The 16264-nt window shown below is 40.5% G+C and overlaps 1 protein-coding gene across 3 annotated transcripts in view; it reads right to left on the reverse strand.

Annotated features, from left to right (window-relative positions):
* Nucleotides 1–4219: 4219 nt before the first annotated feature.
* The window catches only part of LOC143209127 (glutamate receptor ionotropic, kainate 2), a 107952-nt gene continuing 95907 nt past the window's right edge, over nucleotides 4220–16264 (reverse strand). For 2 of the 3 annotated variants that reach the window (XM_076424424.1, XM_076424425.1), the window contains exons 9-17: nucleotides 15661–15879; nucleotides 15327–15545; nucleotides 14898–14982; nucleotides 14669–14807; nucleotides 13628–13765; nucleotides 10485–10683; nucleotides 10182–10410; nucleotides 9311–9576; nucleotides 4220–8561 (exon numbers count right to left, since the gene is read on the reverse strand). In XM_076424424.1, coding sequence (XP_076280539.1) covers nucleotides 8325–8561; nucleotides 9311–9576; nucleotides 10182–10410; nucleotides 10485–10683; nucleotides 13628–13765; nucleotides 14669–14807; nucleotides 14898–14982; nucleotides 15327–15545; nucleotides 15661–15879 — 1731 coding nt within the window. In that variant the 3' untranslated portion in view covers nucleotides 4220–8324. The remainder of the gene's footprint in view (nucleotides 8562–9310; nucleotides 9577–10181; nucleotides 10411–10484; nucleotides 10684–13627; nucleotides 13766–14668; nucleotides 14808–14897; nucleotides 14983–15326; nucleotides 15546–15660; nucleotides 15880–16264) is intronic. The other variant, XM_076424423.1, reaches the window with a different exon arrangement.

Raw genomic sequence — 16264 nt, forward strand, 5'->3', positions numbered from 1 at the left:
ACAATAGAACAATTTACCGGCCAAGAAGAAAATGATTTTTAAATGATCCATGAAATGTAGACAAACTTCGGATTGATGCTGTTGTAAGTGAAAGTTTCATTTTGAACATTTTCATGTCTAAGAAATAAACAATCTAGAGGAATGTTCGATCTGTCGACAAGAGCATTCAGCAAATTTTAAAAAGCCCCTACTACGAAGTTCCCACTTCAGTTGAATACATTCTGATTGGATGTTCTACACTTACAGGTTGAACGTAGCACTAGGAAATCTTAGGGAAGCGCTAAATAGTGAAAATAAAATTAATGACGCCATCCGCTTTATAACCCACATAAACCTAAGGAGTAGAATATAAATGTACCGCTAATCACACGCAATGTAATGTAATGTAATGTAACGAGGTCGCTAATAACTCGAAATGTTGATGCGAATTTAACACTAAACCTACCGACCATCAAAAGTGACTGTTGTGTATAGTATTATAAAAATAGCAAGATTGAATTTATTTAAATTTTGTGCGATTTTAACTATACAAATACAGTGACCCAAATTAATAATTCGCGGACGCTCTAAAAAAGACGATAACTTTTCTAATATTGTACTTATTTATTTTAACGTATTTTTTAAATTTTCAATATAGGTCCACATTAGAAAGTATATAAATGCAACTTTTAGTATTTTTTCTACATTTCCGATCAATTCCAATGTTTGAAAAAATTGCTTTTCACATCCTGTAGTAAACTAATTGCTCTAGCTTCCCAAAAAAGTTCAAATCGTATGTTACAATATTAAAAAAGCTACCGTCTTTTTTAGAGCGTTCGAATATTAATTCGAGTCACTGTATATACTGGAGTCAAAAAATATATTCAATAAATTCCCATGAAAACACCTTTACAATTTCAATAATTGTCAAATAAAAAATCTAAAATGGATCGTTTGACCCATCGCGGTAGGTTTAGTGTTCAATAAACCAACATAATAAAAAGATTTCCAAAACAAATTGGAAGTGGATGTACCCAAGTATTGACACGAGGATTAAACAAAAAATACAAGCCCGAACAGAATTTGTCGAGAAATGAAATTTATTTCGACGCTGCGATAAAGCCACGTAGTGTTTTTATTTGGAAACCCGTCAGATCTCTTCGCCGGTACAAAAACGTTAATCATTGGAGCAACTGTCACCTGGTTCCATTTCACGATTCCCAGATAAAAGATGGCGACGATCCCACGAGTATCTCTCCGCACTCGGTCCGCAAGCCCCTGGCGATCATCCCCGAAACGAGCCGCAGCGTTAGCCACCCAAAAATTGATTCGACACCACCGTCGTCCGGGGGAAGGATGGATAGATAGAAGGATAGAAGGGCGGGTCGTGGTAGAGTGAGAAAAAGAGTTCCGGCTCCCTCTCCCTCTGGTAAAACTCGCCAGGAATTCCTGGGCCACGGCCGGCAGGGACCTCTCGTCTCGTTCGAGCGGGTCCTGGCTACGGGGGCAAGCCTCTTATCCACGTAGGATCGGTCTGTGACTTTTGTCGGTGCGCGTTTCTCTGGTCCTCTTTGAGTAATGGAAGTCGACCGAAATCAATTTCAATTCCTACGAGTCGGCGAGCGAACGCCGGCCCCGCGGTTCCCCCTTTGAGGGAAGCCACTCCGTTTGAGCTTCCACGCACGCTCCCCTTGCTTAACACCTTCGGATTTTATGTGGACGGCCTCACTCACCGATCTTCCCTCTGTTCGTCCCTTGCTAGCTTCAGGTATGCCGACGATTTCGCGAATGTCACTCGGAAACAGAGAGGTCCGAGGATAACGGCCAGCTGATACTCCGGTCACGGCTTATCCAGCGATACCTAACTCCGAAATGCCGTCGGGAGTATCTCGGTTAGGATTTTCGAGTGGACCGGACGAGGATGTCGATCTACCAGACTTTTTTCTACTGCGAAACCACCCCAACAGCGCCCTCGTTTTCGCCGAGAGAAAAGGCGACTGCGAGCTTCGTGCCTTTTACAGAAAAAGAACGGCAAACAGCAAATCTGCTATCGTCGGTCAAATGATCTATTTTAAATTTTTGATTCCGAGATTGTTGAAATTACGATGATAAGGTGGACTGGGGTAAATCCGTCTACGCGGCAAGTCCGTTAATTACTTATTTTTATTATAATATGAACGAAATTTCTCTAACTTGTATTTATTAATGTAGTATAAGTTAGTATAAACTATTCGACATAGATGTCGCCGAAGAATAAAGGTGTTTCCCTCGGTTAAATCAACAAATGTCAAACAGTCACGTGCGAGGTACACGTACAACTTTGAGGTTACCCTGAATGTGCAATAATTTACAAGTTACCAAATATGTTCTGTGTTGTTATTTTAGGTAAGTACAACAAATATTGATGTCATTTTACATTAAATAAACTGTTTTAAGATGATCTTGCCCCGTAAATATTACTACACGGGGCAAGTCCGTACTATCACGGTGGGGTAAGTCCGTACTGTATGGGTAACTATAAAACTAAACAATATATTTACTGCAATAAAAAGCATTTTGTAGCAGGCTTGATAATAATTCTTTTCTTGCCCCGTAGCACTTGAAACAAGGTTCGAAAGCATTTTTAACTCTCAGAGACGGACTTGCCCCATTTTCGGGGCAAGTGCGTTCTAGTTGACACTTTGTACAATATCCTATCAAAATGATTACTTTCAAGCAAAATTAGAATCCTACATAATACTAATTCGTCAGTAATAACTGTGGCAAGAGTTTGATACCAAGAACATTAAGTTTTTACATACCAGACCAAAAATACATCAGTTTAAAGTCCAACTTTGTAAAAACTATGGGGCGGACTTACCCCACTCCACCTTACTTCCATTGAAAATCAAACATCGCATAAAAATAATTTTACCCATTTCAAAAAAATTATTTTTATAGGCAATATCATATTATACATAGTCAGGGTGAAATGATTAAATTTGAACACTTTTCAATTTTCCTATTTCTCCGCCCATCCTTCATTTTTCTACCTTGGTTTCACTCGGTGTTAAATTCACATAAAGGATTTCGTTCGGATATGTTGTAGTTAAATTGAACTGCCTCATTCGTTTAATTGAACTGCTTCTTCTATCAGCCGTAATTCGTCGGAAACTTTCGTATCTAGCCGTCCCATCAGTTCCGGTAATATAAGTTGCAAAATATTGTGTCTATCTCTAGCGGAAACATCTGTTCAGCACGGGATCTCTGGGAAGGGCACACGCCCGCGGCGGCAGCGAGAGACTTATCATCCAAAGTCAGGCACGGCAGCAGGCTATTTACTCAGATCAATATTACATTCTCCTATTTCTCAGTTTTCTTCGACGGAATACAGAAGGGCCGGCGAGCTGCATCAGGAAGAAGGACCGGCGGGGAACGTACAAGGATACAACTTTACGATCCTATTTGAAATTCGGTGCGGTCGTAAAGGACATGAGAGCGGACGGTAGATCTCGAGGTAGCAGCCGTGATTTCGTGCACCTGTTGTTTTCACTGGGGCACGATAAGATCGCGAGCGCGTGCACGAGCGACTGAGTAAGAGAATGAGTGAAAGAAAGAGAAAGAACGAAAGAGAGAAAGAGAGAACGCGCGTGCTTACCATCGGTAGAAGAGAGGGGCTTCAATTGGCCAAGTCAGCCTCGCGAAGATGAAGATGTATCGTAGATAACGCGGCCCATACACCTGCGTAACGACCGCTACGACGCTCGTACCATAAAACTTAATTAACCCCTTGCACGACGATTTATTCCACCGTCGATTAAGGGGGATTCCTCCGATAATCTGAATCCGCTAGGCGTTTAAATCCTCGGTCATTTGAATCACATCGGACTCGAGTTTTACTAGTCACGTTTGCCCGGAATGGATTCCGCTCGGTACTCTTTTCTGAAAGCGACACTTTATTGGTCCGGGGCGTCGTTAAAGCGGACATGGCGCGTTATTATTGCCCTTTCGGTATCTTTGAACGATTTTCTCCGATATTCGGAATCCGAATAGGCGATCGTTAAGCGTAATGTGGTATCTTTAATTAGTAATGGCTGGTCCAGGCTACGGGTCCCCCTTACCCTTGTTCGACAGAACGTAAATGGTGCTTCTCGAACAGTCGTAGAAGGACGCCGGATGAATGAAAGAATTGTGTAGAATTGTTCCTTGTCGAATTAATTCTATGCTACCTAATTATGCGAAACAGAAAGGGAAAATTAAAATTCTCCTCCGACTTTCTCCTTATTAGACAAATTGTGTACTTTATTATAGTTCTAATAATATTTTACTGATTCTTAAAACAATTTCATTATTTCGTATCTCTCGATACAAGAATTTTCAGCATATTTTTATCTCTACCTTTCAAACTCGTTTTTCTTATTCCCAATGATAAATCTATTAATTTTACGGTTTTATGATGATGCCTGGCTTTTAGATATTTAAGTTATCGAACAGACGCAGTCGCATATCACGCTATTATAAGATATTTTCTGTTTCGGAAGCTCAGATCGTGATTCCGAGAATCTCATTAATAGACTGTAGGTTTTATGCGTTTACAACGTGCACGCTAGTTTACAACGTCGTATATTAAAAAGTTTCATAAACTTTATTGCCATTCTTATTTCACGTAGAATCTTACCGGACCATCGAGGAAATAAACAAAATTCTGTTCGATTCCAGATTTTATGGCTCAGTCCGTAAAAATTGATAAGTATATAAAGATCCGACCCGTGTTTATCAGTTATTTATCGACTGCAAGTTGAACTGCATTTATGCGAGCCTGTCGCTCCGAACTTCCTGCTTTTGATGATTTTACGATGTTCGAATAATTAGAGTGTTCATACATTAATTATTGTAGTACTTCATTATGATTGTACCACGAATAAAAAAATGATGCCGGTGAATACCGTTGTGCTGGGTCTCGTTCTTTTCCATATTTGTGCAAACATTCTTACAATTGTATAACCTCTCAGCGCACTCGCCCGAGTTAAGTTGGGTTTAAGAAAACGATCTTTTTCCGCGCGCCCGAGTTAACTCGTGAGACCTGCAGTTTTAGTTTTCTAAATAGAGCCGAATATACTCGTTGGTGTACAAAAAATGGTGGAAAAACGACCGCTTTTGAATTTATAATTGGTGCGTTAAGGAGTTAATATCTCTCTGTATAAACAGTTCGCTATAAATCGTTATCAGTTCACTGCCAATAAAAAATAATAGCGACGAATACTGTTGTGCTGGGTTTAAATAATTTCCATATTTGTAGTAAGAATTGTTTAATATCTCTTTGTATAAACAATTCGCTATAAGTCCGAGGAAAGCAGCCGACCGCGAAGAGACGCGTCTTCTCGGCGATCTGAATCGGTAAATGTCGGGGCGACGCGTCCAAGCAAGTGTAACGCGCGACATTTCGCTGAATAATATACTGCCGTGCGGTGCGTCAAGCTCTAAACGCGTTGGCTCATAAAAGACAAGTCAGCGTGACCGTAAAAAAGCCGAAAAAAGAGAAAGACGGGCAGAGAAACAAAAAAAAATGGGGGGGAACGAGAAAATATTTCGTTTCATGAAACACACCCGCGATTATGAACGTCCCGTTGCGAAAAATACCGTACAGTTAACAGCTCGTTCGCCGGCCGTAAATGTTGCCCGTAATCGTGTTACGCGCTTTTACGGCCGCAATGAAAACGAGTATTAATTGATGTCCTTACACCTTTATCACCAAACTGCTGGTAGGCACGGCGATACGACGACTTCATACTTTGAAGACCCCTTTGATTCGCGCCGGTGCGGCGCGGTGGAAATTAACCGCGGCCTACGTGTTCCGCTTTGTGGACACCTCGCCGCCTTCGGGGATCGAATCGATTTCCGCGTGTTTCCCGCAACGCGCAATAACCAAGCAACAGAAAGAATTCACCTGTAATTGCTGGACTAACTGCGAAATCCCTGATAACGTTCCGGCAACATATCTGTGGTCGCCAGGAAAAACGCCGCATGTCGCAATCTCAAAAAATTTCAGTTTATGCATTAATCGAGCTTTATAGTATAGGATTTACGTATTTACCAGAGAAAAAGTCATGAAAATAAATTCGGGAGGCTCAACAAATAATGCAATTTAAGGGGGTAGACTCTCGTTTCCAGAATTGCAAGGGTACGGGATGCGCTTTCTCATTTCTCGATAATGTAAAGATTGGGTTTGTCTGTAGTCAAAAGCGCTAGATAAAAGATCCATCTGGGCCGCGATCGCCCTCAAAGTCCTATTTACGTTTCCGAGGCGTAATTTGAATATTTGGAAGTTGGAGGGCCTAGAGATGTAAATATTTAAAAATATGCGCCTTCTCATTTCTTGATAATGCAAAGGGTTTCTCAGGAGTCAAAAAGTAGTAAAAAAAAATAGAACTTTTGAGGACGATCTCTGCCTAGATCGATCTTTTATCTAGCATTTTTTGACTACTGAGAAACCCCTGTCGCAGGCATTATGGACGCACGCATTAGTGATGAAAACTAATTAAAGGGCAATATCTCGAAAGTGTGGAAGTATATGCGACGTTCTTTCTGACAACTACAGATATAACCGCCGCGCCGTGATTCTAGATAATTAATTAATATCAAGGGAAGTTATCCTTCCTCTGCCAGTATCGGATTAGCCACGTGACATTGTGACTTAGAGTGGGAAATATCGGCGTAGAAGGGAAAGGTACTCGTATACTCGTCACGAAAAGATAGTGTTTTTTTTTTATCTAGAAAATATAAAGAACAATACTTGATAATTTTCTTGCCTAACAAAACGCTTATACCGATAGAAAGTTTCTTTCTGATTTACGTTCATGTCAGAACGTCAAAACGTTCGGTTACCGGAGACCCGAGAGACTTTGACGGGCTTTTGTGAGTGTGATCAATTGCTGACATTTGTGTGACGCAAATGCCGTCGGTAAAGTTGAAAGTCTCTTTTCGTAGACGATCGATGGTTACGCGGAGAAATGCCCCTCGGTAATAATGACACAAAGATGCCGGCATACTTCTCGAGGAGGGGGTTCCGGTATCGAGGGACCTCCAGGTGATTTCTCGGGACGAAAATCTTCTAAACCAAGGGCACGGTTCGTTAGCGCCATTGTGGCAGAGTCCAAATATTGTTGGATTCCTTTACGGACCTACAGGGGAGATTTCTGCCTTCCATGACGTCGTCATTGTGGAACTATTCTCGGGGATGACGACTTTATATACGGAGGCATATGGCGGTGCTGCATTTTTTCCCTCGGTTCCTTGAATCCTCTGTCATTTTGCACCATTTGATCCTGGTCGTCTGTCATTGGTTAATGTCGATCGATACATATTGTGTGCGTGACACAGGATACTACAATTGTTCACTTTAAGTTCATTGAAAGTGTACTGCACATTTCAATATTGTGTTGTATCTCTTTAACCCCTTGCCGTGCTATATCGCGTCTGACTCGTGATGAAGATTCTGGTCAGATTCCGATAAAAAACTGTGTGCTAATAATTTCCTCTAAACCAAAAATTGATTTCATCCCTTAATGACTTCATTGCATAGAAAATAACATTGCAATGTTCTTAAAGTTTTCTAATCCCTTACTGTTTTATGTTTCACTCACACAATTTCTTCATAAACGCATAAAAATCCGCAGTCTAATAATGACGCAACTGTAAGATTTTGTGAAATTGACTTTATTGTGTTGGCCGGCTCAAAAATGCATTTACTAGATGTTTGTAAATCGACATAATGTAAATCGAGGCTGGTATTTATTATTTTATAAATTGAAATAACTTAAAAGTTGCAATAATAACCCACAATGTCTCTAAACTACTCACATAGAAGAATTAAACCGAATCTTCAATTTTGGCAGTTGTGTCATTATATTTCCGGAGCAGCGATATAGGCATACAATTTATGTAAATTTTCTCTTTTTTTAGGAAATTACGATCTACAAAAAATTTATTGTTAACAGTAAACCTGCCACCACCGGTCAAATCACCGGATCCAGATTTTTTATTTCACAATTATTGAAATTATGAAGATGCTTGGTAAATATTGTAATATATATAAACCCTACAAAGTTCAAATAAATATAATCTTGTTATTTTTATAAGGCAACATGTAGGTTCCGTGTTAAAGTATAACAGAACTGAACCTTTTGCTATCACTCCAATTAATTTTGCACAAAAATCCACAGTCTATCGATGAGGTACGTAGACTAAATGCGCAAGCATCTGCAGCAATGTAACGAAGAATCTCGGTTCGGTTCCCCGGCAAGAATCGAATCCGATCGATCGAGTCCTTGCTCCACCCATCCGATTGCTCGGCGTCGAAAGTAATTTTAATTGACCTTGCGGTCGTTGCTACGATCGTTCGTATTGTTATCCTTGTCGAATTTGTCCAGCATGTCCAGTCGGAGGAACGAGCCAACTATAGAACGAGCGGTGGACGCGGCTCGGCCGATGCCGCCTTCCATCGAACTCGTGCCACTGCTTTTCGAGATTTTAACGGGTTTCGTCTCCGCCCAAATGTTCATGGCGAATTTCAATTCCGCTACCATCGCCTCCCATGGAGTGACCTGTAAGAACGCCGACGAAAAATGGTTTCGTGTCCAGGCATCGCTTAATTAAATCAACGTCGTTTATTCTGCCGCGTTTCAACGTCACAATGAACCTTTCCTTCGACTTCTTCCTTTTTCATTATCGTTCGAAAGAATCGCTACACCCCCTTGAACCTTTCTTCCATGGAATCGCATGTACTACTAAATTCTTTTGCGGAAAAAACGAAACTGCTCCCGAGCACGGATTTATGCGAATCGTGGATTTAATGGGCTGCATACACGGGCATCTTTATTACTCGAAACCTACGACCTCGTCTGAATGCGATTAGGTCGGTGTATACGAAATAGAATAAAACGTTCAGTGATTCTATTTTTACGTGGAATAAGAATTAGTTCGTCCTTTAATCGTTTTAATAAGTCAAAAATAAAAAGCTGGTTAGAGGAGGACATTCTAATAATTTTTTAAACTGAAATGTTAATATCTAGAAAAAAATTAATTTAATTAAAAATAACAGTTTCGGAAGGCCTGTTCGAGTGTATGCAGCCCACAGAAGTTGAATTGCAAAAATTGCAAATGATGTGATTGCATAATTGAAAACTGGAATAATAATGATAATATTAATTCAAAAATCAAACGGTGTCCGCGCACGGAGGAATGGTTCTTTGATCTTTCGGCGAATAAACGATGATCGAACATTCATCATTCGATTCAGGAAGATCACGAGGCGAGATAAGATTCTATGTGGGAATAAGTAGTGGCAGCTCACCTTTTCGCTTACGGCGACCTTTCGCACGTTCCAAAGGAATTCGAAAATGGCGAGGACAAACGAGCCACAACATCCGAATATAAGAACCAAGAATACACCACCGACGTTGGCTAACGCCAATTCACCTGAACTTGCTGCCTCAACATCACTATCCTTGCATTTTCCACCCCCTCGCTCCACCCACCACTTTTTCTTTAAATCTTGAAGTACTCCTTTTTCTTGTAGACTTAGTATTGCGCCGCTTATGGGTGTCCTGTACGGAGAATCTGAAAAGTGATAATTTTTAATTATATGCTCAGTAAGTTTTTTGATATTTGTTAAGTTGTGCCGAAAAATGAGGTAATTGAAAATAAAGACTGTGGAATATAAGAAATTAATAATAAGTTAATAATTACTATTTAATAAAGCAGCAGATAGGCAAATGAACATTTCTCATTGCTTTCCGTTCCTTCGATTTTAGTCAATTGTACGAACTTTACAATTCCAGCCTATTTCATTAGCCTATTTTACTAATAATATGAAACTACAATAGTAAGTTAAACTAGTAATATCAAATTGTAACCGATTCCAGCTATTATTGTTTCCCGAGGCTGCAAGAGCTATCGATTACCTCATAGCATCGCGCTTCACATACACTAGATCATCAAATAATATACAGGATGACCACAATTGCAAACATTACGGCGAGCGTTAATTGGTGTTTGTTAATTTATTGTACCGGCAATTGATATCCGTCGATAATTCCGTTACGCACTATAACGTGGTTCGCGTGCTCCAACAAGTAATTGTTATTTCTACGTGAATTGCAATTGTTTTAGTCCCGAGTATTGATATATCGAATTTATCGAAACTGATAATCCTTTAAACTTACTTCGCGGTAGAGCGATTCCGTATCCTTTGTTATCGATCAATCCTCCGACTTTGGTTAGTTGGCAGTTCCGTTCCATTCTGTACTCGATCGTGGTGGATTCCATAAGAAACGCATAATCGCGTTTTTTAGCCACCCGCTCGACACCTTCATCGTTTGTCTTCGTGAAAACGCTTGGTCTTGCCTCCATCATCGCCGTATACATACGCTGATACGTCGAATAATTCGAATCCTGCATTCGAAATAAAGCTAGATCGTTTTTATTAAAGTTATTAGTCTTCATCGAAGAACTATCGCCAACCGTACCCTGAAGAAAGCAGATGTGGATCCACCATCAACAGATCCGTACTTTATTTTTGTTTGTTTCGCCAAATCTTCCACACCTTTGATAGGAGTTCCACTCTTTTCTACTGTGAGGAAGGCAGCCAAGTTGGCGGTGTACGAAGAAATCATGATCAGTGTGAAGAACCACCACATGCCAGCCACCATTCGTACCGACGGTGCTCTATGGAAAAGAAAAAAGTTTCTGCATTATTATAACCAAACAATAAGAAACAAGCTAATTCCGAAGAATTTCCGAGATTTCTGACTGTTAAACAAGACACTAGATTTTTGCGTTCAAAGATGAGCGGATCGAGTAATTTATCAGGATTCTCGAATGCAACAGCCGGCGGAAACGCCGCGCCACGAGAAGCACACATCGCGTTTTCCTAATTAAGCAGAAGCTAAAGGGCCGCATATGCAAATGACGGTTGTTTGCCGAGTACAGTTGCACGCACACGGATCTCCACCTTCTATTTCGTGTAGGAGAGCAAAGGAGACCCCGTAAACAGAAACAAAGGATATTTTTTAGCGACGTACGGGACCAATCCGGTACTGGCAGAGAGGGGGTAACATTTCCCTCGATTGGTGCCCCTTCTTCCAGATGAAATGTAACAAATATTTTCTTCCTCCATTCACGGCAATTTAATTTCGAGAGTTTCACGCAGCCTGCTAATGGCACTTACTCGCCAAAGACTTAATACCTCGGATATGTTCAGAAAACTTTATAAACTCGCTGATGTCGCAATAATTACCATGTCGCCACTTCACCCCGACGGTCGTGTGTGGAAGACAGGTTGTCTACCTCAGGGTAATCAGCCAACGGTTCGCAGGAAATTAACAATGATACCAATTTCGCGGTGTGTCATTGAATAGAGCGTGGAAGGTATCCAAATATTACATGTATGCAAATCACGGCAATCTACGGTACGTCCGGGTAGCATAAACAAGCGGGTAGAGGAAGCTGTTTGTCCTCCTCCACCTCCAGCTCCTCCTTCATCTCCTCATCCTCCTCGTCGTTGTCGTCTTTAGTCGGTTCTTCGTCAGTATGTAGCGAGCAAACACGCGCGACGTTACGAGCGGAGAGTTAGCGCCGTGCCGGCGCTAATAAGTGGGAAGCCGCCTCAAATATGTCCAGCAAACAGCGGCTCGTTAAGCTTAATTGTTGTGAAAAAAAGAAGATCGTCCGGGGAACACCGTGAACGGCACTCGGCAGAAAGAAAAAAGACCGCCTCGTCTGCTTTTGGCACCGTCTCTGTAGGCTTTTCTACAAACGCTCCAAGCGATATTTCTTCCCCTTAAGGGGGTAGACTCGTTTTTCCAGGATTGCAAGGGTGCGGAATGCGCGGTCTCATTTCTCGCTAATACAAAGACGGAGGTTTTCAATAGTCAAAAGCGGTAGATAAAAATTCGGTATCTAGTTTGCAAGGTGTAATTTGCAGTATTCGAAAGTAGCTGTCGCAGCTTTATGCTTTCGAATAATGCAAATTACGCCTCGTAAACGTAGAAATAGTACTTTTGCCTAGATTGAGCTTTTATACATATAGTGCACATATAGTTCAATCAAGAAAGAACAAGGCGCATCCCAAACCTTCGCAATTGTGGAAACGAGAGTCTACACCCTTAAATTGCATTATTTTTTGGAGCCTCCCGAATTTATTTTCTTGACTTTTGCTCTGGTAAATACGTAAATCCTATAAGGTGGAGTGGGGTAAGCCCGGGGCAAGCCCGTTAATTGGTTATTTTTATTATAATATGAACGAAATTTCTCTAGCTTCTATTTATTAATGTAGTATAAGTTAGTATATACTATTCGACATAGGTGTCGCCCAAGAATAAAGGTGTTTCCCTCGGTTAAATCAACAAATGTCAAACAGTCACGTGCGAGGTACACGTACAACTTTGAGGTTACCCTGAATGTGCAATAGTTTACAAGTTATTAATATATTCTGTGTTGTTATTTTAGGTAAGTACAACAAATATTGATGTAGGTTTACATTAAATAAACCGTTTTTATTGTTTTTTAAAATTTATTGATCGTGTATTAAACGGTAAGAATTTGTCGTTTTGACGGGTCCCGTAAACCTAGTGTTAAGTAGAATACATAATGAGATCGGGGATGATTTTTATTCCTTTCCATTCCCGACCGTCATCTTCCAAAGAAACCCGCCAGCGAAACAACCAGCAAGCCTATGAAACTGGATTCTTGCTGTGTCCGTTAGAACTCGATGGCCGATTGCTGCATAGTCACCATCGAAATATTCTTCAAAGGGACCGCTGCGCCGACTGTGTCAACATCGCCGTGCAAAATCCATTGAAGTCTATCTACATGGTTGCTTTATGGCTGCCAGCGATTCCATGTTTTAACAGATACATGTGTAGTTTGAATCAAGCTTGCGCCACTGTTTCGGCATTCAGTTCGTAGGATCTAGTTTTATCTTCATCCACTTTCCGTGTCAAACCGCCGTACGAATTTGGTTTGGATTAATCCTGTTTTCAGAGATGCTACATTTTTTCGCGGGTCCATTTTCATTTTTTTAGGCTTTATCGTTTTTTAATTTAAATTGCTTTCATTTTAAAACATCTCTTAAAATTTCTGTGATAGGCTTCTAGGTGTCCCTTCGTTCACCAGATTTTCTTTGAAAGAGAGTTCTTTTAACCAGTTAACTGCGTTCGACGTGACTAGACGTCAATCCAAATCTCTATTGCGGTACAATAATCTTTTCAAGAATGAATTGTTAATTTTTTAACAAATAAAAATGTAATCCTTGCTCGTTTTTCGTAAAATTTATAATAGGACCATTTGCCCTGCGTTCGACGTGTATACTCGTCATTGCTTGATTTTAATTCCGCACTCTTTGGGGATTTTTAAAACTAAATTCCGCAGTCAAGAGATTAGTAATAATCCTTGGAAACTGGTTAATAGTTATTTAGCGAAGTTAAAGGGAATTTGGTTAACTGGAAGTGGTTAAACGCTCGGTTCAGGGATTGCGATTCCATAGGCAATGGTAGATTGCAGAGTCGCAGTTGCGTTGTGGTTTCCGTCCCTCAATTATCATGGGGCTTTGCACGCGCGTAAGGCGAGTTGCGGTGACATAGGGGCGCCGTTGGGTTCGCTCAAAACTTACGCGGGAAGTATATCAGATCCCTGTTGCATGACAGAGCCGACCGTGAGCCACATCGAGTTATTTAAGGTAAAATTGTTTTCCAATTCCTCCGGATCCGGGTTGCACGGGTGCGGATTGTTCCATTCGCCTGGAGCCATTCTGGAAGTAAATGTGCGAAGTCTATAGTGTAATGCAATCTAAGCCGCATTTCCGATATGTCCGTGCTTGTAAACTCTGTCGACCCAATAGATATATTAACAGTCGTTCAATTTCAGAAGGGAAATAATGGAAGAGGACTTGAACTTTGTTAATAAACTGAAACCGGCGACACTTTTAATAGAAGAGGACTTGAAAACAACTTAATGCTTGATGTACAGTATTCGATACAAGACTGTTATAGCCCCGGGAACAGGAGGTAATACAATTTTTCAACTTTTCTAGCTTACGTCGCGTTCATTCTCCAGAGCTTATGCCACAGGATAAATGTTCTATGTTGAAAATGGTGGGAAATTTATTGGTAAAGTTTACGGCATTATTCTGTGGGGAGTCGATCACGAAAATGTGTTGAGACAACCAAACCATAATGCAGTTTTCAAGCGAACGTAGACAGTTTTAAAAGTCACAATTTTATAAAATACGTGTTGGAATATGAATAATATAATAAATAGTTATATAATAAGTAGACTGCGGATTTTTATGCATTTATGGAGAAATTAGTTATCTTGTAATGTTGTTTTTAATGTAACAAAGTCGTTCAGAGATGAAATCAATTGTTATATTATTTCTGCTTTCCACAATCAATGCAAAACATTTTTATTTTGCAAGAAGATCCGCAGTCTAATAATAATGTAAAAATATGATGTCACTAATTCGTTAAAATTATCGTAGCAGCATAAACGTCGTCGTCGTCGTCGTGGTCTTAAACGGTAAAGTATAGCCGGGAGTGATCACGTTATCGTAACTTCCTGATTCGCCAGGATCAAGTGTTTAACTAGCTCGGAAGGAAAAGCTCCGCCTGGACAGGAAGTTTCAGCTTACTTATTATTTTTCTTGCCGTCTTACCTGGCTTGAAGGAACAGCATTACCGAAACTGCTAAGAAAGCAGTCGCCATGTAAATCCAGACGTCGGTCGACAACGGAGACAGGAACGAGAAGAGATCGGGATCCTTCTCTTCAGGCTTGCCGAATAAAATGCTGATACCTGGCGCGGACACAACGGGTCAGATAGCATCGTTTCAAGCGTAACACGCCGGAAAAATTCGACGTATCAACGTATAGAAGAGCACCGTACCTAGGTTCATAAACGGCATTGTGAAATCGACTGCGCTTTCACGCTCGTAGGTGATCGTTAGATCGCAGATCGCAAGGTCAGCTTTCTGAAACCGAAATTTGCATTCGATATTATCGAATTATCCTCCACGCCTCGTACGTTCCTCGGAAATAGTCGCATGAAAGATCCTAGTATAGTCTTCTACGCTTTAAATCAACAAATTACGTTGCATTTATAGCATCACATTTTCAAGAAACATTTTACGCATGTGGGTTAATACTTTCGCCAAGAGCTAGCGGTTGTTACGTGTTAATTCGCTCGATTAATTATTTGAATTTAACAGAAACATTTTACGTACGAGGGTTAATACTTTCGCCAAGAGTTTAGCGGTTGTTACGTGTTAATTCGCTCGATTAATTAAATCTTGTTTGCTTTCGAACTGTTACGTACGTGATCCAGCAGACGTCTCATAAGACCGTTCCACTGCTTTGTGTCTTTATTGTATGAGCCGTAGTTCCCGTCCGGTACCAATTCAAATTCGTAGGATTTAAAACTCAACAGCTTGGCAATCTCGTCGATCAGATCGATACAGAAGCCCTCGTAGCGGGTTTGATCGATCAGGATGCCTCGAGTTGCGCTGTCCGTAACTTCCATTACATACGGTGGACCCTGGTGAATTTTGTAAAAGTATTTGACTGTTTATCGCAGAATTTCTGATAGTTGATGGAACATCGTGAAATATGTATGTATATAAAATTTAGTGATTATGATTCAGGCTACATACCACTTTGGTAGAAATTTTGAAATCTTTTTGTTCAATATCTTTGTACACGCCAGCTTCCCGTTCCTCCTCGCTGCCGATCTGATGCAGTCCCTCTACATCCCAATATCCGATTTTGGCACTCCCGTCGTCCTTCACGTCCATAATTGCAACATTAATATCTTGACGATATCCGTTTTCGTTAAACGTAATCGGTCCAGTTATTTTACCTTGCCTCGATAACTGCAGAAATCACGAATCATTGCTTTTACTCGGCTACGATACCTTTTCCCTAAACCGTCGAAAAGTTTCCTCGAATTTTTGAAGAAACTTTGACAGCAAGTTTCGCTTTATTATATTACAATTTTCAGCAACTATGCGATGCTCTTTTTGTTCAGCAACTTCCTGCCACTTTTAAGCTTCGTTTTATTCTATCCTCGAAAAAGTTCTCAATTTTTTAATGAAAGTTCCCGCACACTGAAAAATCGACGAGAGGACCTTTCCGCTAAGTTAATATGAACGTCAAAAATTGAATAGGTGACAAGAACATTTTTTCGTCAGCCCAGTAATGTGCAATTTATGGAGTAAATCATTTAAGCGGACCATACGTCACAGTTAAATAATTCCA

Source organism: Lasioglossum baleicum, chromosome 5 (genome assembly GCF_051020765.1).
Source record: "Lasioglossum baleicum chromosome 5, iyLasBale1, whole genome shotgun sequence".
Lineage (NCBI taxonomy): Eukaryota > Metazoa > Arthropoda > Insecta > Hymenoptera > Halictidae > Lasioglossum > Lasioglossum baleicum.